This window comes from Motacilla alba, chromosome Z (assembly GCF_015832195.1).
Source record: "Motacilla alba alba isolate MOTALB_02 chromosome Z, Motacilla_alba_V1.0_pri, whole genome shotgun sequence".
NCBI classification, from domain to species: domain Eukaryota; kingdom Metazoa; phylum Chordata; class Aves; order Passeriformes; family Motacillidae; genus Motacilla; species Motacilla alba.
The window spans coordinates 10,251,839-10,278,260 of NC_052046.1; the positions used below are offsets into that span (position 1 = coordinate 10,251,839).

The 26,422-nt window shown below is 38.3% G+C and overlaps 1 protein-coding gene across 1 annotated transcript in view; it reads right to left on the minus strand.

The window, feature by feature from the left end:
* Nucleotides 1-277: 277 nt before the first annotated feature.
* The window catches only part of MTMR12 (myotubularin related protein 12), a 33,357-nt gene continuing 7,212 nt past the window's right edge, over nt 278-26,422 (minus strand). The window contains exons 2-16 of the mRNA XM_038124315.1: nt 25,596-25,650; nt 24,304-24,443; nt 22,483-22,555; nt 21,216-21,346; nt 20,448-20,541; nt 17,822-17,945; nt 16,582-16,657; nt 13,528-13,634; nt 11,283-11,407; nt 8,646-8,724; nt 6,995-7,065; nt 5,832-6,004; nt 4,970-5,137; nt 3,997-4,158; nt 278-3,006 (exon numbers count right to left, since the gene is read on the minus strand). Coding sequence (XP_037980243.1) covers nt 2,431-3,006; nt 3,997-4,158; nt 4,970-5,137; nt 5,832-6,004; nt 6,995-7,065; nt 8,646-8,724; nt 11,283-11,407; nt 13,528-13,634; nt 16,582-16,657; nt 17,822-17,945; nt 20,448-20,541; nt 21,216-21,346; nt 22,483-22,555; nt 24,304-24,443; nt 25,596-25,650 — 2,154 coding nt within the window. The 3' untranslated portion in view covers nt 278-2,430. The remainder of the gene's footprint in view (nt 3,007-3,996; nt 4,159-4,969; nt 5,138-5,831; nt 6,005-6,994; nt 7,066-8,645; nt 8,725-11,282; nt 11,408-13,527; nt 13,635-16,581; nt 16,658-17,821; nt 17,946-20,447; nt 20,542-21,215; nt 21,347-22,482; nt 22,556-24,303; nt 24,444-25,595; nt 25,651-26,422) is intronic.

Genomic DNA, 26,422 nt, shown 5'->3' on the forward strand with positions numbered 1-26,422 from the left:
CAATTTCAAGTGGCTTAGTGTAACAATGCAAGAACAAATTTCACCCACAGCCTTTAACTTCCCACAGCCATCCTACTTCATTGCACTGAACTGTCCTCTCTCCTGCACTGCTGGTGTCAGAAGTACAGCTGGATCAAAACTGACAGCTTCCCCATAACAGTCTGTAAAAATCAGGATATAACCAGAAAAGCCTTGCCACTGCAGATTGTCAAGTCTGCTGTGATTTAGTGCATCACTTGCAAAGTGGACCTTAAACACACATTCTTATTTCAGGATGAATAGTTCAAAGTATATTTTATTGACATTCTTCAAACAGCCTGGAGAGAAGTAACAGTATTTAATCAAAAAAAGGAAAAAGAAGATAGAAACCTGTAAAACTGCTAGCTTGCATTCAGTGTTAAAACTTGGAGGTATAAACAAATGCCTGGAGTAAAAATATGAAGTATATTTCCAATCCTTCAGTGCAGAAAACCAGAAACAATGGTATTTACTCTACATTAGAAGTGTTTCCATGTTCAATTCCAGATATATGCTTTTCTTCTATATATATTTCTGATAACTTATGTACAAATAAGATGTCCAACATCTGTTCTTTAATACAAATATGTAATCTTCATGACTAAAACATTACAACAGTTTGATCAAAAGTATAGAAAATAATTTTAATATCTTTTTTTTGATGGCAATGCTTAAAAAATTCCACCTTTGAACCCAAATGACCTTAGAAGGACAAGTATTTCTTCACCGTAATAATACACTGCTCATTCAACATGCAAAGTATTATTGCATACATGAGTCACAGGAATTACAACTAAGTCTGAAGGAAATGTGCTGTACAGCCCATTCTAGCAAGTGCTAGCTGTAAATATCACAGAAGAAAGCAAAAGTACTACTGTATTTTTAAATAAAACACTACAAACTCAAGTATTGTCCTCGCACTAAGACTTTAAGGCAATTAAGAGCTGGAAAGCTTCCGTTTGGCATAGCTGCATCAAGCTCTCCCCTTTCCCAGTTATGAGAATTTATTTTTTGAGGGCTACTGATGAACTGTTGCTATATATTAATACAACTCAGTATGAAGTGATAAGTCAGTAACAAAAGTTGAATATCCCCAAGTTTCACCGAGCTGATCAACTTTAAGCAACAGTTTATCCACCAGCTAAGTTTTCCAGCATGGATTTCTAAATTATTATGAGAACAGACAAAATATTCAATATGTAACCTCTCAGTGTAACTGATTTTACAACTTGAATCCATTCTTGGGGTATTACAGAATTTAAGGGTTAAAACCAGATCAGACAGTCAAATAATATTCAGCTTTACAAAGGATAAGTATTTGCAGTAAAAATTTGTATAAACACACACACAGTAGATCCAAGTCAACAGGCATTTCTTTATGGCTTCTTTCACTGAGGTACTGTTGTAACATCCAGCAACAGGACACGAGTGTTCTATAAACACCACATTCATAAGCTGTACCACCAACTCATGACAAGTGGTAACAGACTGCAAATCCTGCTTCGCTGCAGGACTACAGGAAAAGTCTTCCCTGCTATGTGGAGAATCTCAGTGCAAGCTACAGAAAGCCTTAAAGGCAACTGGCATCAATGGGGTAAAAGTTCCAATGAAAGTCTCCCTCTACTTAAAAAGAGAAAAAATATTCATGGCAAATTGAAACCTCATTCGTTAAAATTAAGAGCAAACATAAAATTCCAAGGCAGCAAGGGTATGTAGCACAGCAGCCATACATTAAGACTTGAAATGTGTCATTAAGCTCTTGCATCTGACCCTTGAGCTAAGTGCATGCACAGGCTCAGAGCAGCCAACCTTTGACCATGACACCACACAAACCAACACTGACAAAGGGGAAGGGGCAAGCACATGACTTCTGTTGATCCAACAGCAGACAGAAAACCCCTGGTGACCACAAGAGTATTCCTCAGCTGTCAAAAGCTGACTTGTGAGTGCACAGCTAGTTGCATCAATAACTGTTTACATGTGGGGGGAATTTGCAAATCACAGTACTCCACTCCCAGTACTCTTGGCGTAAGGGGAAAGAGATGTTCTGTTAAGATAGCATGACTGCTGCCATATGCATTTATCACTCTACCTTCACAGCAGAAAGTATTCTTTTTATGTTTTTCTTTTTTCTTTAACAGAGTGGCCATATTGTTACTACAAACAAGACTCCCATTTTTATTACACCTATGCTAAAAATATTGTTCTGCAATAAATATTGTTAGAGTGAAATGGAAGTTCAAAACATGCTCAGTTAATTGCAGCAAGTAGTTCTTTCCAATCAAGGATGTTTAACCCCACAAACCCATTAAACAGTCTGCAGATGCTCAAGTTCCTTATATGAAGATACAGCACAACATTTAAAACTCAGTGCTTAGCCACATACAATCCATACTGTAATCTATATACATGTTATAACATATCCCCACTTAGATCAACAAATTCATCATCCCTCTTGACCAAGTCATCTTCATCTTCCAAGTCTTTCCAGGTGCTAGTGGGTAAAGCTGGTTTGACAGACTGTCTCTGCAGTAAAGCAAATGGAAACAAGGATGACAAACGAGCAGAATTTCTCAGCATGGGAACAGAATGTACATCTCCACAAACAGCCTGACTGTGTTCTTCATCCATTTTCACCTGCAGGCTTTGCACTTCCTCCATCAAGTCCAAAATCCTGGCAGCTGTAGCTATTGTTCCACCACCATGGAGCTGGGCCTCAGGAATCCATCGCAGGTAACGCTGTGCCCAGACTTTGATTTCAGGGCCGTCGATGCGTGGCAACAAAAGACCGTGGTAGTCGACAGGTTTGCTATGCCAGCTATCATAAAACTCCCTTAAGCTATTAGGGGGCTCATCTGAGGAATTTATGAACTTGCCAATTCTTTTACCCAGAATGTTTTTAATTAAATGATCTGTTTCCTCCCTGAAAAATCCTCTCTTCGTGGAAGGCTTTGCCTGTGTCAGTGGCAAAGAAAGTTGCCGTTGATGCTTTAAGAGGAAAAAAAGGCAAAGTACTCAGATAAATATTAATGGAATGGGACTTCAGAAAGCAGTTTTAAGAGAAAGAAAAACAAAGTTGTATTCAGGAACCCCTTGGAAGCAATAGTCACTTGAACTATGTAGAAAAGCAGTGGCTGTGTTTAAATTGTTATTTTTCAATACATCAAGTACTTTACAGAGCATACTGAGTGTTGCCAGCTTCCTTCCCTGCTAACCAAAAGTAACACCAATAAAGCAATTGCCTTTGAAAAAGCCAAACCCTTTGCTTACATTTAAGTATTTCCACCATCCATTTTTATTTTAAGCTAGTCAGAAATCAGAGAGCACTTTATTTGTAAGTTTTTATCCAGTGGTCCCTCACTGCATCTCAGATAAATGCTGTAGATCATACTGGCAGTGTCTCATATGAGAATGCTTTATACAGGATAGAATTTAACCAATGAATTGCAATTGAAAGAGGCTACTCCAAAATTTTTTCCCTGAGTTTGTGCCATGTGTCAGTAATGAGGTGGTCCATTCATAATCCTCCATACCCCAGACAGTTTTTTTGCTGTTGTTGGTCCCCCCTCCCACTCCAAGCGCACCCACGCTCTCCAGTTACACTCAGAGAAAATTAGGGAAGCAATCACAAACCTATGTATTTCAGTCAGGTACTCCACAGAACAACTAAATGAACTCCCTTCAAACACATCATTGCAACTTACCTGAATATTAAATCTCATGACTTACCAACAGACTTGCATAGAAGTATGAAGAAAAAGAATCCCTAACTTCATGGCTATGAACTATAATAGAGTTATTTACAACTGTGGTGCATGCAAACTGGGTTCTTAAGATCCAGGTGGGTTTGAGGTGTACATGCATTTTGTCAATTAAAAAAAGTCTGCACCAATACTTTCACTGTGAGGACATTTGAAATAAGAGATGTGCAAAATATTTCTAGAATTGAAAAAAACAGTTTAGCAGCACGTATCTTACTTTGAACCGTGTAGTCTTCCGTTGACTTTTATCTGGTTTTGGTTTCTCTGCATAAAGAGGGTTGTTCAGGAAAGCCAGGGCCTTGGGGTCAAACTGCACAGACCAGTCCCACACAGTAAGGAATCTGAAAGGACCACTTTGTGTCTTGAGGCTTTCCCCACTCTGCCAAAACAAACAGGTCACATTTAATACTGCTAGAAGGGAATTCTGACCAAGTCAAGGTGAAATAAAGAAACTGGCTTTTCAGAAAAAAGGCCACAGAGTTGCAACAACACTCTTCCTATGTGTTCAATAACTGAACAACAGTGCAATTAGACTTTCACAGATGAAAATAAAGTTAAATATTCTCAGCAAAAAAGACATTTTGAAACTTGGGTGAGAGACAGACACTTGGATTCCTCAAACACAGGGGGCACATTAGGATTCCAAACACTAAAAGCTGGAAGTGTAGTCATGCAGTGCTACTGGTCTAGATTTTGTGATCAACAATTTATTTGTATAAAAGACAGTAATCTTCACTTTTTCTTTTAGTTTCTGTTCAGCCTTGCAGAGGATACTCCCATTGCTCCCAGCTTCTTAGGCTAGAGAAGAGCATGAACCAAATATAAATCAACATTCAGAAGATGTTGATTTTGGAATACAACAGAATATACTATACAAGAATTTCATAGATAACTTATTCTGCCAGACAGCTGGATATTCCTTGTAGGTCAAGGAGCTCGAATTTCACTGAAGGGCATTAAACATGAACCTGCAGCTGCATATTAGAGGTAATGTATTCCTTCTGCCATCATAAACTCCCAAGTCCTGAACTTTCCTCCCTATAGCCAAAATTGCACTTGTTCACCCTTCAAGGCAGTTCAATGAGTAAGGAAAAAGGTGCTTTTGGGAATTAGCTTTTTTTGAGTGTTCCTTGTTTGTTGGTCAAACTTATTATCCAACACACTGCATCCACAAAATACCAAACCCTTACCTTATTAGTGTCTCTTTGATGTTGAGAGTTGAAGAAGAAAGTGCTAAAAATAGGCACATAGAGGCTGTCTGACAAGACAGTTAAGTAAGTTTCTGTGAACTCAAATGCTGGAGGATACTGTTGTACCAGCTGCCAAACACAATTTAGCAGGAGCAGAAAAACAGGTGCCTAAGTAAACAAAATATTTCATTAGTTTCAAAAGAAGTTAAAATTGTTCCACCATGCAAACTATTTGTTTTATAGTATCAAGTGTCTCCAAATATGAATCTTCAGGCAATAAGCCTGATTAACTACAGAACTGCTGCACGTACATTTGGCTGAAATTTGAAGAAGAATTACCTGAGCTATCCTTAGCCAATTATTGACAGCAGACATGAGCACTTTCTACTCTGAATTTGAAAGTTGCCACTACGAAACCTTTTAAAGTTGGCAAAGCAAAACTAGTTAATAGCAATTCTTGCTCAGAATTAGTCAGTTTACACCTATTACTTCCATTTGAATAGCAATCTGATCTAGTCCCAAAGCAAGACAGTAAAAAGTTGATCTCCAGATGTGACAGGAATAGGCAATTAACTTGAGTTGTTTCTATGGATGCTACTACTATTTAAGACAGTTTTCAAAGGTACACCATATATGATTTCAAAAGACTCCAAGACTGGGAAATTTTACATTTGTTCTCTTTAATAATAAAGCCATTGCTGACCTCTAAACAGCAAAAACAGTGACACTGTACAAACATCAACCCATAAAACAAAACACAAAAGATCCTCAGAGTAACTGGAACTTCTGGACTAGCAGGTAAATCCCTTCTCATGCTGAGTAAGCTTATAAATAGTAAGAAAAGCAATTTAAAAAATCATACCTCCTCTTTCTCACTTTTGTGTAAGTGGTTACAGCGATCCAAAAAGCCATGTCCTCCAATCACCCACTCCTTCTGAATAAGGCTCTGAAACCCTGACTTTGTTCTGCTGTATGAATCCATCATCACTTGAACCAGACTCGAGATTACACAGCACAGATCAGTAGCACTCTCTTCTACAAAGGAGAACAGAAACTATATTCTACACCGAGCCATTCCTCAAACATTATGTAAGAATGCAAAGCGTTGCCTTGTTCACAAAAACAAAATTGTATTTCAGGATCAGAGCAGCACAGACATTTTTGCAAGTCAGAGAGAAGTTAATCCATGATTCCAAATTTAAGGTAACTTACACGCTTATCCTAGGAAAGTACTTTGACAGTAAAACCTGCAAGCCCCAACCCTTACTAATATAACTTTCCTGTGCCCTTCAGTCTCCCACAAGCACACGCTGCCCCTCAGCCCAGCCATTTGTCCTTACCCTTCCTAGCCCCCACACCTCTTTTCACAAGGTGTAAAACTGCCTCCTCATGCAACATACAGTCTTAATCTTTCCAAAAGGTGTCTCCAGAAAACACCTCTTGCCTGTGCTAGGTTTCTCAAATGGCAATAAGTGTGAAAAACTCAACTAAATTACCAAACCAGGAGTCACTTAATGGTTTACTTTAGGTTTGGTTTTACATGTGATTTCTCAGTCTAGGAAAATAAACTGCTCAACATGTTTACAGTAAGCATATTATTCCTTGTATTTTTAATGAAGAGTCTGCAGAATATCCAACATGTATCTAGAAAATATAAAGGTTATTTTTCAAAGTTTTCATATTACTGGTCCTTTGTGTATATATGGTTCCCCTGCCCTTTAAAGTACAAAGGACCTAGGAGACCTTAAATAAAATAAACTGGGAAACAGGAATGTTACCTCTTCCTTATGCAAGACTCTCCTGCCAATTTATCAGCAGCTTTTTAATTCATAACCTGGAACTGTGCTTACCATATTTTCTTTAATTACAGGAAGCATTTCCAGAAATGTGGGAGATACAGGTGTCTTACTTGAGTGCTGTAAGAATTTTAGCAAGTCTCTACTATAATTATAAACTTACAGCTTGATCTACTTCAAAATGAATTTAAACAAATCAATACATAGGACTATCTCATTAAATTCTTACCTATGAGGAGAACATTTGTATGCTGTATTTCCAGACACTCAGCAACTTCTATGGCTTTCTTCAAGACTCTCCTGTTTTGGTACAGGAAAAGTTGAAGGAAGTTTCTTATATTAGTTTCCCCTAGACAGGGTTAGAATGTCATATTTGAAACTTCACTAGTTCTTTAAAACACAAAACCATGCTCAGTTTGTGTAAACTAGGAACTGCTTAGCTTCAAGAACATTTTATCTGGTCATTAACCATGCATTTTCAGTTCCTATGATACACTACTTTATTCTGGATCAACAGCAGCCATCACACACTGAAGTATTACAATTGCTAAGAACCAGATCTTTTTCCTGGAAAGAGTCAACATCACCACATTTATGTTCTAACATACTATATGCTATGTTTCTTCCAAAATCTGCTTTCAAGAGAGAGAGGGAAGGATGAGCAATCAGCTCTTGTAAACACTCAGACAAAAATAATACAGAGAACATTATTACACAAGGAAGACTGAGTGGAATTACAGATCACAAAAAAACAGATGTAACACTGTTGGTTTCTAGATCTAAATTTTCATAAATTTAGTTATTCTTAGCAAAAGCCTGCACACAAATTAGGACTCTTGCAATATCTTAGGTCACTAATAGAAGCTGACAGTTTGTTTTTTAAGTGTGGAGTTGTCAGTTGTCTTCTTTGTTCTATCATCTAGAACATGTGACAAGGCATTCCTACTAACTACAAGAGCCAAGAACAGGCTGATCCAGGAACCAAGTGGATCCAAGTATGGAAATGACCAGTCTCAAAACAACCTTAAGATAGGAACCCAGTCCGGCTTTTACTTTATACTACATGTGATCTTGGTTATGTCAATGAATTTCTCAACATATATGGTCTTCACTAGAACCTTTCAATAAGCACACACATTTAAATTCTGGATTAATGAGTTAATAACTATCAATATTTATTGATTGTTATTAAGACCAGAAGGGACTGGAGCTGACTGCAGAGGCACCCCACGGTAATTAGCTGATTACAGAATAAAGTGACAGACAAAAGAGCTAGCACAAAGTAACACTGAAAACAAAACTCCTCAACATTCCACTACAACAAGCCTTAAGTTAGCCAACACCATTCCAACACTTACTCACTGTGGACTGCTGAAAGAAGAAAAGAGAACTTAAGGAACAATCAGCACAGCAGGGGGACAAAACTGAGAAGAAACATCCTTTTATAAATCTTTAGTGGACTAACATCTTGAACACTGCACTTCATCTCATCCTAAAGGACATTACACAAGTAGTACAGAGAAGAACGGCAAGGCCAGTCAGAGGCATAGAATAGTTTCACCAAGAAACAAACAGGATTCTCGAGTTTGGAAAGAAGGTGACAGGGCAGGATGGAAATTACTGGATCTGTATTTTTAACTGGCTCTCTGGAAGAATTGTAATTGGAATGATCTGCTGCTTCTCATATCATTTGAAGTGGAAGGCTTAACAAAAGTCTGCACTGTTAAAAACAGTGCCTCAAGCTGCAGAAATAAGATATATAAATGGGACCATAAGCCCATTTTTTTTCCTACTGGCAGTAAAGAATTCTGTTTCAAGAAACTAGCTAGAAAACCCACTACCAACAATTTGAAACACAGAAAGCTGAAGATACAGCAAACCTGATTATTTCTAGCCAGTTTGTGCTCTCCAGTAATGAAAACCATTTCACATCAGTTGCCCAGAAATCTGTACTGTTATCTGCAAAAAGAAGAGAAAAAAAAATTGGTTTGTTCACACCTACACAGTGATAATTAACAACTATCCAATGAATTACTCTTCAGTTATGAACAGTACAAAGCAACCAATACTAAGGAGTCAGCAAATCTCAATCACTACTAAAGTTGACACCTTATAACTAAATAAGGAAGATAAATAGTCCTACAAACACCAGCAGAGTTTTATAGCACCACAGCCTTTTAGAAAAAGTTAAGTTGTAAGTTCATGGCACTCAAATCAGGTAAATAAATCTGTTGACAAAATGGAAAAGGAATAAAAAAGGTTAATCAGAGATGATCTACATAAAGCTTACCCTAAAGATGCTGGATTTTGAAAATCACTACCATCAGAGCCAAAGACATCAATGGGTTTTAGAATTAGGTTATAAAAATTTATGAAATGTAAGACTACCTGAAAAATGTTTTAAACAACTTTTGCTTCAACTAAAAAAAGGCATTAAAATACATAAACAGGGAGGTCAAGTTCAATACCACAAAGATATTAAACACCTATGAATTTCACTAGGACTTTTGTAGTTTTTTTCAAATGCCACTTAAGTGTCCCTTGCTTTTATTTCTATCAAAGCCAGTTAACAAATACTGGAAAGCTTTCACAAGCTGATATAGTAAATTAAAACCAGAATAGATTACATTTCCTGCATCAGACAAACCTTGAAGCACATGGCCTACAACAGTTCTACTAGTGAGAAACCAGATACACAAAATTCCCTCCTCCCCCATCCTTTCCACAACAGCTTCAGTTCCACATGTTTCTGTGTAACAGCCCACCTCCCAGGGTCTCTCCAAACACTTCCAGTGTTCAATTCCAGCACATTTACACACTTCTGTCTCTGCTGCACCTTGCACCTACACCTTAAATGCACAGGAATACACGTGTTTTGTTCCTGTAGCTGTGCTGCCTCCATGCCTCAGCATCTCATCTTGTTCATTACGCAATTTAAACTCCTCTCCCAATTACTTTCACCCTGGCCATAGAAACTAGTTCTCCACAAAAGTATTAGAATGCATCTTCAAAGCTCTGTTCCATTAGATATAGTTTTCACCAAATCCCACCACCCTTACAGTAAGAATTTTTTCCCAATACCTGATCTAAAGCTGCCCATTTTCCCATGTCCTGTAATTTCATGCTCTCATCTGAAGTCCCTCTCCAGTTCTCTTGTAGCCTCTATAGGAACTGGAAGGTTCCATAAGGTCTCCCTGGAGCCTTTTCTTCTCCAGGCTAACAATCCTAATTCTGTCAGCTTCTCCTCATAGGAGAGATCCTCCAGCCCTCTGATCATCTTGGTGGCCTCCCCTGGGCTCACTCCAGCAGGTCCCTGTCCCTCCCGTGCTGGGAGCCCAGGGCTGGGTGCAGTGCTCCAGGTGGGTGTCAGCAGAGCAGAGCAGAGGGGCAGAATCCCCTCCCTCCCCTGCTGCCCACGGGGCTCTGGATGCAGCCCAGGACACGTTTGGCTCTCTGGGCTGTGAGTGCCATGGCCAGAACAAGCTGCCTATACCATCTTAACTAGGCATGTACAGGACAAAAGTAATGGTTCATGTGTTCAGACTTTAAGATATGGTAAAATAAGTTCATAAATTTCTGTAAGATCTTAGTACTTCTGCAAAAGGTTACCTGAATGGTTTTTTTTAGACTGAAAGTGCATAGTGCTATACTCAGTGAGGTACAGTCTACTATCAAACCCTATTTAAAAAACTGCAAGAACAAACTAGATGGCAGTTTCAACACATTCCCTTTTGCAAGAATATAAGACAATGATACAATTACATCATTGAAATATATAGTATTTCATGACAGAGGTTAAATGACTTAAATTCAAGCTTAAATTCAAGTTTCTTCCTACAGAGGGTGAGTTACCAGAAATCACATAAAAAGGTAATTATTTTTAGCTCTTAAAGTTCACTGTCAATTTGACAGTGTATTCTAGACAAAATCTTCAGTGTGAAACCCAAATACCTCATATTAGAAGTGGAGTGGAGCTTTTTTCATCTACAGAGGTGAGGTCTAAATGTTTCATGAAAGCAAAATAGTTGGAAAGTCTCAGAAGAAAGAAGTCTGAAAGCCTAGATCATACTTTCACATGGCTCCCATTTGATTGCTTTCTACAGGACAGAATTTAAGCAGCTTCGTATGTTTTGAGATGTGACTAGTGTGTAACAAAACCAAGGGCAAAAATTAATTAGCAGTCTCTACTCTTGACAGAGCCCAAAGGCTAAAATTTTGGCCACAGAAGACTGAAAATCTTCCCCACAAACTTCATTCCAGTTAGTGTAATCCAACTAACACTTAAGACTCCACTCCCTCAAAAGTAATTTTGAGATACTGTGACAGCTTAGCAAGAGGTGATTAAGTCAAAGAACTACAAACCTTCATTCACATCCCAGACATAAGCACAGTCTTCAGTTACATATTTTAAAATCTGCTTTTAACCACCCTCAAAATCAAGACACCAATCAAGAAAATTACTGCACTCAGAAGTCACAGCACATCATTGTTATGCTTTGCTTTAAAGTCTGACTTACCTATCAAAAACAGCTGTTTAAATCTTGTGTATGCAGTCTGGATATCTTGCAGAGATGGAAGGCTGCTTGACAAGTCATCCATTTTCAGGAGCTCATAGGGAGGTTTGCTAATTGTCTTATAGATTCTAAATCAAACCATCAAGAGATTAAAGCCTTCTGCTTCACAAGTCAAATAATGCATCAACTATTATCTGAAGACAAAGTTAATAGGCATGGTTTGTCAAAGAGCTGTAATACCAGAAGATAGACACTCTGGAAAGCTAGTGACCTCCATGCATTTTTAAGTACTGTCTGGAAGCTTGCCCACAGGCTTATAACAAGATTAGATGCTTTTTAACCATGACACAAATAAAATTATACTCATGTGTATTTGTGCAGTTATGAATATTACAAGCACTACTTGATTTTTACTACTGTTTCTTTAGTATTTTCTTCAACAGATACACCAAAATCACTATACTAGGAGGCCGCTAGAGCTGTATTCTGAAAGAACAGATGGACAGAAACACCCAAAACTCCCAGCAGAAGCTTGAAATTTCTCTGGACTTTAGCCAACCAGATTCTGATACCTAGCTGCCAGGTCTTCTAATGAAACACACAAGAAAAGGAATTATTTGGATTCAAACAAGACAATGTATCTTGCACTTCCCTATATATCTACAGATTTTTTTCCCTTGAAGGAGAGGAAAAAATAACACGCCAGATGATGCTTTGGCTTGGACCCAGAGCATTCTCTCCCATTCAGGTTCCAGAGCTCAGATGAACATCAGCGTAGTAACTACATCTGCTGTCACACTGGCCTCTCTATTATCAAGACCTGGGAAAAGTTGCTCCAGCTCATACTTCAGAAGTAAGGTCTTGTGGGCAGTTTTCCAGGCAGGACAGAGTGCTTTGCTTCCTGCAGGCTGTAGCGCAGAAACCTGCTTTAGGTGAGAACTACAGGAGTCCACATCAGAAACACGGGTTACCAGACCTACTGGAAGATGCATCAGATCAGAGAAGTGAGGAAGAGCAATTGCTGGCCAAATAATGACACAGCAAAGAACTTAGGCTGCAAGATCAGGCTCTGAACAACTTTTCTAAAAAGATAAACTGCTAATTGTAAACATCTGCTCTGTGCCTGAGTTCAGACTATTACTATAACAGCACTTGAACACACCCTGTTGGCCAATTTGTAGATATATTTCAGACTCCAGTGATTAAACACCAGTACTGCACAGCAAAGGAAACTAGCAATACTGCCCCAAGTTTAAATGGCCACAGAGAAGAGATCAAAATATCAGAGGATACATTGTTACAGCTTACTGCTAGTTTTATTTACTTTCACATCTCAAAACAGCATTAAAGACAGTTCTAAGTCATAAAATCTTTCCCATTTCAGGGTAGGAATATTAGAGAACCTGCAGGAAGGGCCACAACTCTTTCCTATGCAAGTGTAATTAATTTTATAAACAAAAGCAGTTTTAGGAGCCCAATCAAGCTGTTTTCTGATCGTTCTGTGTGATTAACAGGTCTCCATCTATGAGGAGCAAGGAGCCCATGTTCAATGTACAGATTGTACATATGAGTCTGATCTAACAAGTGGCTGCTGAGAGAGAAGTTCTGTCTGGGACAAACAACAGTTAAAAAAAGCGCCAAAATTAAATGGCAAAAAGTCATTGCCATAACAGATAGCTGTGCTCCTTCCCTTAAGTTTAACTTGTCATTTTTTAAACTGCTAAACTAATTCAGTTCACTACCCCATCTGAAAAAGTGTTGTCTGCCTTCCCATCTGAAAGCTGCAGTAGTGAATTGCTCGGGCTGCCTCCGACATCTTAGGACACCTTATCTCAAGTTATATAAGAACATGAACACAGAAGGTGGCAGAGTCTTAAAAACTCAGTTTGTAAATGGACATTTAGAGACAGAGCCTACATTTCTCTTACTTGCAAAACTATTAAGTCATTAAGCCCTACAGGCTAAGCTGCTGCTTTACCTAAAAACACACCACAGTTAGTATAGATTCCTAAGAAATATATGTGTATGCAGCTCCACAGAAAAACCCTTCAGTGCAGTCGCTACCCTGCACAAGTGACCAATGCCACTGGGTCAAGATCTTAAACATATTCCACTACAGCAAACTACTTTCAGATACAGAACTTGTTTCCTGATGTGTGAAAGCTTAAAAGATATAGCATATATGGAAAAAAAGAGAAGCAAGGTCCATACCAAGCAAAGTGTTGTGGACAGAATAGCTATTACTGACCCATCCAAGAAGGCTTTTTGCATTTGTGAAGTGCTGTCATCCTGTTCTTTGGGAAACGTGGACATTTTCAGAAGAGCAGCACCGTTATGGCAAGACCAACACCAAATCTGCAGAAAGACATTTATCAGATGAGAAAAATAACTAAATTGTCCTATACAAGGTATTTGCTCAAGTGATTGAGTGATTTAAAAATTTCTCTGTGCTTTTGCTTCATTGAATTTTTAGTGTATTTAATAACACCATCAACAGAAGCAAACTCCTACACCTGCACCAAAATTACATGCCTGAGTACACTATGTTACTACTCGCAAGTTTTAAGTAAGAGTTTACACAGGCACAGGAAAATATAAAATGACACATTATGCCAAAACATTACTTTCTCAACTTCCCTCACAGGTATAAAAAAAAAGAGATTAAAAAGTCAAAAAGTCTATGGTCAAATTATGTCAGAATATATGGCACAGCAAGATAGAATTTGTAAGTAACTTATGTAAGTTATTATCCATCAGTTTCTCCACTATTGGGTTTTTCTAATAGTTCAGTCTTGAGATAACTCACAATACATGCACTGATAATTTTCCATGTGAGCTATGCATAAAAAGTATTCGAGGCATATGAAATAAAGTATAAACACTCCACAGCTAAATCAGATTGCATGGTCACAGGTATTTCTTGAGGCAAATCAGTGCTCAAAGCTTCTTACTTCCCTTTACACATAATTTCCTCATTCATACTTCTTATTCCTTGAAGCTCTCAAGATGACCTGTAAACTTGCATTGAAACAGGGAGTAAGAATCATTTTCATCAGGAATGTGACACAAATGAGATCAGGAAGCAGAGGTTCTGCTACCAATTTACAGTAACCAAGAGGTGCACCTCAGATGGGTACAGAAACCTCAAAATCATACGGAGTGGAAAAAACTACTACACTGTCCCTTCCATTACCTTCTAAAACCAATTCAGTTTGGCTCAGCTATCTTGACACTACCTTTACAGAAACAGTTTGGAAATAATTAGAAGAGTTCTACAAGACCTCTGAACAGTGGACAGCTACAGATGTTGTCATCTATCTGGACATCCGTAAAGCCTTTTACACGGTTACACACAACATCCTTCTCTCAAAATTGGGGATATAGAGATTTGATGCATGGACTGTTCAGGGATGAGGAACTGGTAGAATGGTCCCATCCAGAGAGTAGTGGTCAACGACCCAATGTCCAGATGGAGATTAGTGATGAGTGGTGTCCCTCAGTGTTCTGTACTAGGACCAGGATTATGTAATACCTTTATCAATGACACAGTCAGTGAGATTAAGTGCTCTCTCAATTTTCCAGATGACACCAAGCTGAGGTGGTTTGGCAGGATGCCATCCAGAGGGACCCAGACAAGCTCAAGGAGAGGTCCACTTGAGCATCATGAGGTTTAACAAGGCCAAGTGCTGGTGCTGCAGCTGGGCTGGGACAACCCCTGGTACCAGCACAGGCTGGGCATGAACAGCCCCAGAGCAGCCCTGCCCAGAAGGGCCTGGGGGTGCTGTGGGTGAGAGGCTGCACATGGCCCAGCCATGGCACTCACAGCCCAGAGAGCCAAACGTGTCCTGGGCTGCATCCAGAGCCCCGTGGGCAGCAGGGGAGGGAGGGGATTCTGCCCCTCTGCTCTGCTGAGACCCACCTGGAGCACTGCACCCAGCCCTGGGCTCCCAGCACGGGAGGGACAGGGACCTGCTGGAGTGAGCCCAGAGGAGAGACACAAAAATGGTCACAGGCCTGGAGCACCTCTCCTGCAAAGATCCACTGAAGAGTTGGGGTTCTCAGCCTGGAGAAAGCTTTGGGGAGATCTTTTTGCAACATTTCATTACTTAAAGAGGGCTTATAAGAAAGATGTGGAAAAACTTTTTAATAGGTCTTGATATGATAGGACAAGGGGTAATGGTTTGAAACTAAAAGAGGGTAAATTTAGGACTACATATAGAGAAGAAAGTTTTTACAAGGAGGGTGCTGGAACACTGGACAGAACAGGATTCCCACAAAGGTGGTAGATGCCCCAGAAACATTCAAGACCACGTTGGGGAGGGCTCTGCACAACCTGATCTAGGAGAAGATGCTTTGGGTCATTCCACAGGGGGATTAGACTAGATGCTGTTTAAAGGTCCAAACTATTCTACAGTTCTGTGAACACAAGATGGAATAAAAAATCCTAAACACTTCTGTTTCTGTGTAAGAGCCAGTGTAATAGGTCTTTGACTCTGTGAGAAAAAGTCTACCACACTACTTTGACTTTTAGGCAGGACAGTACAGTATTATCTCCTCCATGGACCAATTAACTTAAGAGAACAAAACGAACATGGTTTTTCTTGGCAAATTTAATAGACACACTTACCACTAATGTGAGACCTCTACTTTGCTCCTTGTTTCCATTTCCTCTGTCTTACTGATTCTTGAACTACAAGGCAGGAAGCCAAATCCAGCTTGCTACAGGCTGCAAACCAGTGTATTTAACTTCATTTTCTGTTGGACTTGTAGAACTAGTTTTTCAGTTTGGTTACCTGACTTTGTAAAAATGCTGCATCATCACAGCCATAGTACTTACCAGAACCCAAGCCAGGTAACTAGAGGTGTTCAGCTACACCTTACACGCACCATCTTCACCTCAATATCCAAACAGCATTTCAAGGCCTACATCTTGCCCCAGCCAGATGCCACTCAGCACAGTCTCACAAAAAACAGGCTGATGGACAGACAGGCTAGTAATATATGTAGGCTACAAACATTAGTAAATGGGAACTGTGTACAGTAAATACATATTTTGCTGTAATGTTATGTATATGTTACATATATATGTTTGGCTACACTGTTCAGTGAAATACAGAATGTATCAAGTACTTCTCCTTCCCTACAGAAGGGAAACATCTGTTTCCCTTCTGTGGATGACCAGGTATGCATGTAAACTGTTAAAAAAAAGTTCTGAAAACAATGTGCAGTAACATCTGCAATGTTAATTGAAATCCTGCCATCTCAGTGAGAGCCTTACCCTCAGCCATGCACATATACTTACAGGAATGCCTCTGCCTTCATACTTCAAGATACTCTCTTCAGAAATGCATATGGGAACAACAAAATACAAAGGCAGCCTAAGGCAACAAAGAAGAGTTTCTTGGTCTCAAAAACTGAACAAAGAACAATCTCCAAGTTCCTTTTAATGATGGTGAGTGTTCTAACTCAAATTTTAACTATATATTCACCTTGCTACAATAATGTTTCCTACTAGATAATTCTATTGTCCTCAAAGCGGTGCCTTTATTTTCAGCTGAATAAGACTTTTCCCCCAAACTTGAGGTCTTAACTATTTTCATTGCAACATTCCCCTGCCTTTGCAAAGGTGCAATGAATTGTAATCTCTAAGACTGATTGCTAAGACTACCTTGCTTCTCTCATGCTTTGCTGTTTCAAAAGATACCCTTGCAGTATTAAATTACTAGTTCTGTTTCCATGCCTGTTAAGCAGTTCACATCCTAATTCAATAATGTAATTTACTTTATCAAGGATTTCCAGCATCAACCTACACTATTTATGTTCAAGGTTCAGAGAAGCAATGTAAGTTGGCTTGTAAGTACTTAAACTCAATTTGGGTCTCCCAAGACAGAGTTCTAGAATAAACAGTTTAGACTCTGAAATACTAGTTTCCAAGGTCCGTGAAATCTTTCAAGATTTCACTATGAAACAACAGTAGAAGTATACAATGCCTTGTACATATCCTAAAGGGCTCACCACTAAATGCGTCTCAGCTAAACTGGTGGCCAAGCTCAGCTCAACTTAGCTAAACCTTCTCCTAAAAGTAACACAACTTAACTTCCACCAGCACATTTTGCAGATTTACTTTAAACCAGTTACTTTTTCCCCACCCAGACCCCTCCCAACAATAACAGTGGAAAATCTCCAGTGCATGTAATGTGAAATTTTACCACAGTAAAGGCAGAGCACTGAGAAAGTGTCATCCTAACGAGTATGACAGAAGTGTAGGTCCCAGACACAGGTATTTTCTATTCACTCCTAGATATACTCAAAGCTAGATTTAACCAAGGTCCTGAGTAGTCTGTACCTAATGTTGAAGTTAACCCTGCTTGAATCAGGGGGTGTGCAGGATCACCTCCTGAGATTACAAACCAAACTATTCCATAAATAAAAATGGAAACCATATGCTACAAAGACTCCCAAAAACCTGTGTAATCCCCAGCATCAAAAGTAGCACTGATTTTCACACATCCAAAGTTCACTATTAACCAGGGCAATCTTACTTTTCAGACACTCTGTAGCCTTCGTTGGTGGTCACTGCTTTGTATTTCACATTCCCTTTGGTCCGCTCCAGCTCATCACGCCAGTCCTCGAGGGTCTCAAACATCACAGTTTGGTTCCTCCCATCTGTCAGACATCAATAAAATTAACTTTGCAGACTGTCAGGAACTCTAACACAAAAGCAATCCTAAGTAAACCTGTTAGTCACCATTAAGGCAAGCAAGCAGAACCTCTTGTGTACCAAAAATCACGAGTCAAAGACAAAATGCCTTTGTACACCAACCACACTGCCTCTGTCTGATCTTTAACAACAGCAATATTCTATCAGATACAGCTGTTACTAATAATTTCAAGAACAGTTTCTCCTGCAGAAACAAATAATTCATTACAGAACTTCTTTACAGCTGGGGCTGTCCTCATATCCAGCCTAAAATGCAGCAAATATAATTTTATACTAATGCAGCTGACTGGTATCTAATCCGGTAGTTTAAATGCAGAATTAACAATCATATCAAAAACCTTTCTACAAAAATTTCAGATATTGCATTTCGTTTAAGGTTCATTTTTTTTCTCATGAATAGTTTTGCATTGAATAGAACATCTCAGGCACTCAGGAAGAGCAGAAAATTAATTACAGCAATTCAGTCTCAATATTTTCCACTTGGACTCTTCCCTGTAATTCTACTTAGCCACCTCAGAAACAGTTAAGACAGCAGCTTGATTTAGCCTCAAATCTTGTATAATAACCATATAATTTATGGAATAATGTCAATTGTTTTAAGCACGCATCCTAATTGAGTAACATTCTACAATATCAACTAACCCTGAAATAGCAAAGAGAGCTATAATTTCCATGGAAGATACAATGGCAACTTGAAACTTTTCACTGTAAGAAGATAAGGTAGATGAAAAATTTACAGCTTGGAACAGAAAATTATTGATGAGCTCTTGGAGACAGGATTTTAGAGGTATCAGACTGTGAGAGGCATAAAAAACCCCCAATTTCTACAGTCTATTTGCCTTATCCTGTACTAATTTTATGAAGAATGACACTGAGCCACTTACTACTGAACACAGCTATTAAAACAGGAAAGAATTGTGGGATAGCACTTTGATGTTGCTTTAAAGAGTAGGCTTCTCCCAGACTCTGTCTCTACCTGGAAAAGCTTGCCGTCTTTTCCATTGTTTGTAGCTGAAACAGAACGCCAGTTTCAGGTGAAGCCTGCCGGAACTACCTGAGCCAGTAATGTGCCCTTCCCTGCAGCAAACAGGCAGCGTGCTCCTGGGCTGCATTTAGCAAAGCCACTGTGTCACCAGCTGAATGAAGCCACCACTGCTCTCAGCTGGAGGGCTGTGCCCAGTGCTGGGCTCCCCTCTAAAGGCTCCGGGACCAGGTCCAGTGAAGGCTCTCTGTGATCATTAAAGGGCTCAAAACACCTGATACAAGGAGAGACAGAGCTGGGATCACTCAGAAAAGAGGGCTCAGCAGGGGCCAATCTCCCTGTGTATATAAACACTGGGGATGGAATAGGGGACAGGAGTACAGAAGATGGATCCAGACGCAGTGACTTGACAAGAGGCAGTTACGCACAAGCGAACTACAGCAAATCCCACATACACGTAACAGTAATGTTTTCCACTACAAGGAGGGTCAAACAATGAAACTGACTCTCCAGAAAGGCTGTGGAGTCTCAATACTTGGAGATACTCAAAACCCAACTGGACATGACTAAGCCTGATGCAGTTAACCCTACTCTGAAGAGGGGCATATGGTCAAGAACATGACTACATCATCTCCAGAGGCTTCTTCTAACCTTAATGACCCTGAAATTCCTTTACATATTTTGGTGTTTGACTAATACCTTGCATACATCAAAACACATATTTTAGTTAGTGTTTGATTATTACTTTGCATACATCAAAACTTCCCTCTGTGAAGGGAATTGGTGTTGCTGGTGCACAGAGGGTCAGGTTCCTGTTTCAAAACAGCACTATCATTTCAGCTAAAGTCTGAATTACAGAATGCTAGAAAGTACACCAACAATTTTTTGTCCTGAATTTTGCAGCCTAATGTATTAGTCAGCCAAGTTTGATCAAGTGGGAAGATTATGTAATAAGTCAGATACAAGAGGAAGTCAGATGCCTTGCAAACCTATGCTTTTTTTGCAATTGCCTGGAAGAAGCATATTGGTTGCAAATAAGAGTAAAAGGGGAAATACTTTCTCATAGGATACCACTGCAAATGCAGTAATTTCAGAATTAAGAGCAGGAAGTCTGGTTCACAGCAGTAATACAGAAAAACCACACTGATAAAACAAGCAAAGTATTTTCTAGATGAACCACGTGAAAAGTATTTGCACATTTTAATCAGAATAAGTTTTCAATCTAGGGATGCTACTTCTGCTTGGAAAATTTCTGTGCAACTTCCTGAAGGACATCAAAACCAACAGGAGACAATTTCGAGGTTTTTAGCAACATGCTTAACAATGTACAACAAAAGAAAAATTAATCTTTTGAAGCTACCTGCCAGCAGGACAGAGCCATAAGCTCAGCACAAACTCAACTATAGACCTTCCAGACTGCTTAACAAACTAACTATGCAACAAACAGATCAAAAAAAACATTTACCTGTGTTGTTTGGAGCAGCTGATGCATAAGAGAATAGAAACAAACGTTTAAGCAGCTTAGGAGTCTGGCTATGATGAACTATACCACTGACGATCTAAAAAAGGACCAAAAATTAACACCCAAACACACACCAAGACTGTCAGTGTTAAAAAATGTTGGGGTTTTTTTTGTTTGTTTGTTGGTTTTTTTTGGGTTTTTTTTTTTGTTTTGTTTTTTTACCAACCCCTTCATCCAGGTTTTAAACAAAACTGATGGGTTCTATCCCCAACAGCTGAAACCTGACTTTCAGGAAGTTTTCTCTGTTTTCTGCAAGACACTGTACCTACTTTGTCTAAGTAGTATTATATATGTTCAACTTCCAGAATTACTCTTATTTAAATAAAGTTAGTTGATTCTTAGTTTGAAGTAGAGATTAACTTCTCAAAAAAACTGAAGTTATCAGGAAAGCAGGAAAGTAACATTACATTGAAGTCTAAAATAAAATGAAATTACATGTCACAAATAGAACAGTTTTACAGCTCATCTGAGTTGGAGCGAATTTCCTGTAGCACTCCCAAGTTCCAGTTTTCTTTAAAGAGCCACTGCACCTGTCTTTTAACTGCTATGCACAATGAAATGTTTAACAAAATCAATCTTTTACTTTCTATCTTAGCTGGAAATGATCAGAAAACACCTTCAAGTTTCAGGGTGAATTTCATCCTTCCCTCATCCTCACACCACCCAACACCAAGCTAAAAATAGAAAAGCAAATTAAGTTACTATACATACTCTTTTCACTTCCTCTTCTTTTGTGTATCTCAGGCAGAAGTTAAATACTCTAAGGTCTTTACAGTAGATAATTAACTTCTCTGGGTATTTTCTTAGCTGTCCCGTTAGAAGTTTCTTTTTCTCATCATAAACTGCAAAATTAAAAAGGAAAGTAAATATCAAAAAGGTACTTGTAATGTTGATAAAGTTGTCCCTGACTGACTTTCCAGAATTCTCAAGAAACTAATTCAAGCCCAAGTTTTCTCAAGACAAAACAAGCATCCTACAACATAGGCTGGCAAGCCACAACCTTTTCTTTTAAAACCCATCAAATTACTTCATACAAGGTAAAAGGCAATTTTGCAGCAAACCAGCTGCTCAGTGGTTGTATCTAACTGCACACCAAGTATAAAGTTTCAAGATACATAAAGAACAATTAAGTAGTTTTACCCAAGGGGAAGTCCCCAGACATCTGAGATCATTCTAAGTTCCTTTATTTTATTTTTTTAACCACCAAGAAGTCCCCAAGGCAAACCTCTGCTCATTTCTCTTTGAGGATGTACCATTTCACAACTTCAAGTGCTGCCAGCTCAGCCACTGTACATAAAACTAAAGTGTCTCATAATCATCACTGCCCCAGTTCAATCCTTCACAAATCCACAGCACCATTTATAAACACTCTGAATACTCATAATTAGTCCAAGAACAGGATTCTCAATAAAGCCTTCCCATACTTAAAATGATCCACCCCATTCTCATTTATCTTTTTTTAGCAATACTGGCACATCTCTAAGCTCCCATGCAAAGCACTTGATTTGGTTGGCAATTAAAACCTCCTTTTCTATCTCCTTTAATATGGTGAAGGTATCATGTATCTCATAAAACCAAGTTCCCTTAGACAAACAAAAAGAATTGTTTGAGAATTTGGTACCTGTACTGCTATTGCTCAAATGAAGTGAATATATCCATATTTATAGAAATAGTTGATACATTGGAAGATCCTTGTTTACTAAATTTAGGGACTTTTCACAGTACACTCTCTGCTTTGAACCACTGCATTTTGAAGGAATAATTTTGTCAGTTCCAGAGGACAATAAATCAAATAAATTAACATTAATTTGACAAACTTGAGGGATAAGATTGGATTCTGATAAATTTCTTATCTGTCATTTCATCATTAAATATAACTGCAGCTGCTTTTTAAAAATTTATTGGTTTTGTAAAAAGGATGTATTTGTACAAGGAGCACCAGCACTCTAAGTCCCCCAGGGCTAAAAAGCTGACTTACCTCCATATATTTGATCTACGCATTGCAGAGTTATGTCATTTTCTCCTACAATCTTATTCTTAAATTGTGGCTCCTAGAAACGTGAAGAAAATCATAGAAATGTCACACTACAGTACCATTTTCTGCTAAGTAAAGGCCTTCAATGCACTGTTTACTATCAGCATTTCTCCTTGCTCTTATTAGCTGTGTAAGGCAGGACACTGAAGAACAGTTATTAAAATGCAGACCGATGCAAGTTACACACACAATATAGCTTTATTTAAGTTTCAGCCATGCTTGAAATGCAGATACAGTTTTTACTTTTCAAATAGCTTCAAAGCATACATTTCTACTGAGAGTCACTTTCAAACTAGAATCACTGCAATAAACAGGAAATACAGTAGCTTCATGTAATCCAAGCCCTTTTATGACAAAGTTTCCTTGCTATGGGAAGCTGGCAGGAAATACAAAGTCTCTTAAAAGAACAAGTGTCCCAAGAATACACTAACATTAAAATCAGATTTATGACCGGGTAAAGTGCAGATACATACACAACCCAATTATCTTATCTACTGTGTAACCAAACTTGAAGTGATTTGGAGTTCCCTTCACTTCTACCTTTTCATTAGTACAGTTAAAAATGGCATTTTAGTGATGCTACAATTAAATACTATTATTTTCAATTTTGTTACCAAACAGCTGACATACACTACATCAGCAAATTATATTTTACTGTGAACAGAGTCAACCTTATTCGAGCTACTTCCAGATCTGCAGTACTTTGAAGCAGGTATATTGAACTTTTCTTAAAAGAAATATAGTTGACTTGGCATGTTACAAACCCAAGGTTCAAAGCCAGCAATGGAACAGAAATTAGCATGGTCATTACCAACTTTCCACAGATCATGTGAGATTTACGTCAAAAGATTCTGCAGCTTTGTCTTAATTAATTCCAGAAGGTCCAATAATCTGTATTTGGCTGCAGAAGTCTTAGTTTAATGTTTAAACTTTGTGAAACTTAACCCCAAGAAACTTCTGACTACAATCAACATGTGTCAAATCATGTTATTCTCATTGTCCTTAACTGTCAAGATCACCTTGAACTAGTGAGAGCCACTAGACTCTCTTTTCATTCTAACACCCAAATAGACTAAACTATTTCAATGCTTAAGCTTATCAAAAGCACTGGCGGCATTACCATTCTCCTCTGACAGCTCAATTTAAGCACCTAAACCAAAGGAAAAAGAACTGAAATAATTTTTAAAATTTGGGGAGTTTTTAGCTTTCATAGTGTTTAGCAACCTCAACAGCACTAGGTTTTAAAATCTTTTTAGTAAATATTGGAATGAATTAATTCAGAGTTTCACTGAGCCACATAAATTTTCAGAGCATTTCTGCTGAGTATTAGCTTACTCAGTCTTGTACAGCCTGAAATGATTCTGCAGACGCAGCCCAAAGTCAAATCAGGCAGATGTTTTCCACCATCAGAGACATTCACACTTCCACAAATGCTACCAAAACAGAGTCAGAAATCAGCTTTAAACAGATGATTAGTTTTCAAAACAATGGGTTCTTTTAACTTAAGCTCCACCAACTCACAAATTATAAAGAGTTATAAACTATGTCTAATCTAAGAGTCCACATAAATGCTTGCACTGCCTCTGCTTAAAATAGTCATTAGAGATTGAGAAAGGATCAAGCAGATGCAGACTGATTCAAGTTATTCTGCACCCATTAGCAAATTTTATACATTTATGCTCATTCTGCATCTTTATATAAGGGAAATAGATGATTATTTATGCAGAGCCTGTTTAGTCATAATTAGAAGACTTGTTTTCTTACATTATCATCTGAAGCAGAATCATCATCAAGGAAAGAAATCTTAAAGTTTGTGCACACAAGTTTCCCATAAGTGCCACGATTTGACCCATCTTCTTGCACATACTTGTACACTGTGCTGGCTTCACAAAGCAGCAGTTCACCTGTGGAGAAGAAACACTCACTTGCAACATTAACTGACAATTACAATTAAATTATTTCAATTGTTATCTCAATCACAGCAATAACTTCCTGACAGTTTCTCAGCACTGTACACTAAAGATAGTTCATCACTGTTACACAAAGCTACTACAAGGCAGCTCCTGGAATCAGCTGTAATCTTAATCTTCCAGGTTACTAACGTTATTCCAGAAGGCCTGAACTGCAGATGTTTGGGAGTTCTGTAACCACAGGTACCAGTGTCATGGCCTGCTCCAAATGGCAGAAGAATAGCAGTCATTCGAGTGTGTAGTTGAAAAAAAACCAAAACCAGCAAGAGCAGTTTATATAGTCAATAAACAAGTAGAAATTTATTCCAACCTTCCTTTCTTCCAAAACTTTAATAAAGCTGAAACATTTGAATTTGTTATTTCAGGTTCATTGTAGTTATTTTTTCATAGCTTTGACTATTTTACAGGTCCCAAGGCTATTCTGGAAGTCTCAAATACAAGTTTGCATAAATTACAGTCAATTAAGTTCTCTTGTTAGAATTCACAGGAACTGAACTTCAAATTTTAAAAAGTAAAGTTTTAATAGATGTGATCAGACAGATTCTTGGTCGTTCCTAAAAAGTGTAGTCAACCCAACAGAAGAATACTAGTTTATTGTAAACTTCTACATGTATTTGTCCTTTCCTTATCTTAGAAAATATTTTTAAACAAGAAAGAATTGTAAATTACACAAGAAAATATTAACAGTAAAAGAAACACTGGAAGGCCCAAGTAACCCACAGCAGAGACAAACACACTAGAAGGTAAATTTCCTCTAGTTCTTGTCTTCAGTTCCAAACAAACAAAACCCACCCAACTTTAAATTCTAAGAAACAGGGCAAACTCAAGTATTGACAGTTCTCCACATGCAGCTTACCTGAGGATACTGCACCCTGTAAAAAATTTGTTTTTATAGTTTTCAACATGGCATGCAGATAGAGATGTTAAAAACGTTTCAACCTGCATGGGTTGTTAAACCAAACCCTGTATTTTACTGCTTGTGACATTGATGTCACATAAGTGTTTGCTGCAGACATGGAAATATTTAAGTATTATTCACTAATCACTAATTTTTATTACTTAAATCTAGTAATATACAACAGTTACCTGGTAATAAGCGAGGACTTACTTCCTTTTCTATGGGTTCCTTTATATGTATTTCCTAAAGAAAGAAAGAGTAATTATTGCTTTGCAAAGATCATACCTTCAACACATGTGGTAAAGAACTACACCTTCCCACTTTAATTCCTCACATTCTGACAAATAAAAATTAAGGAAAAAAGCCTCCTAAATGAAAGGAGTCTACATCTGCAATTTGATCTTTCCACTTAATGTCAGAAGTCTATTTGCTAAGTAATTGTTTTGACATCCACAATGTCAGTTACATGCATGTGTGAACACACAAAAAATGCACTATTTGTGCAACAGACAGAAATAAAACATTACCGATATTTTTTAAGTTCTCTCAGCACACCAAAATGGATAAGCATAAACTTAGTATTACAGCACCATCTCCCAGCTCATTCATAAGCTTTTCAATGTATGACTTGCTATTGTTTCTAATGTACTCTTCAGTTTTTCAAGTTTCATCCATGACTCCCTGTTTCTGATTTTTACACATATTTCAACCAAAGCACAAAAGTTACCTAAACAGCACTAACATGACTATATGGAAAGGTACTTCAGGACCTTGGAGCTAAGAGGTAAAACCTGGTGACAGGAGATCCTTCAGTTTGGACCCGAATTGCACAAAGCAAGCATATTAAATTCTCTGTGCACTTATTCTAGCTTTTAGGCACTAACAGCTGGGCTAAAATCTCCAGCCAAAAGACTATTAAACTAGAGGAGATGCTACACCCTTCCTGCCCAGCCTGTTCACAACTTCCTCCTCCAAGCCCAAATCACTTTGCATGCATTGGAGTCTTTCTGGAAAA